This window comes from Penaeus monodon, chromosome 21 (genome assembly GCF_015228065.2).
Source record: "Penaeus monodon isolate SGIC_2016 chromosome 21, NSTDA_Pmon_1, whole genome shotgun sequence".
Classification (NCBI taxonomy): domain Eukaryota; kingdom Metazoa; phylum Arthropoda; class Malacostraca; order Decapoda; family Penaeidae; genus Penaeus; species Penaeus monodon.
The window spans coordinates 22832007-22832212 of record NC_051406.1 but is presented as its reverse complement, the minus strand read 5'-3'; the positions used below and the strand labels follow the sequence as shown (position 1 = coordinate 22832212).

Below are 206 nucleotides of genomic sequence, written 5' to 3'. Positions count from 1 at the left end.
TTCCGATTAAAGTATTTTAACACACACACATACACGCAAAATTGGTTCACATACATAAATGCATTTTGAAAATACCTTCGTGCTGCTCCGAGATACCCCATAGGATCACCTTCCCCGGAAACACTGTAGCATCTATCGCCGTCTTGAGACAAGGTGAAATTATCCGGACACTCGCCTGTGCGGATATGGCGAAAATACATCAGCCC

At 44.2% G+C, this 206-nt stretch overlaps 1 protein-coding gene across 1 annotated transcript in view; it reads right to left on the bottom strand.

The window, feature by feature from the left end:
- The window catches only part of LOC119586612, a 51882-nt gene that overhangs the window by 14355 nt on the left and 37321 nt on the right, over window positions 1-206 (bottom strand). The window contains exon 14 of the mRNA XM_037935361.1: window positions 76-175. Within this exon, the coding sequence (XP_037791289.1) occupies window positions 76-175 (100 nt within the window). The remainder of the gene's footprint in view (window positions 1-75; window positions 176-206) is intronic.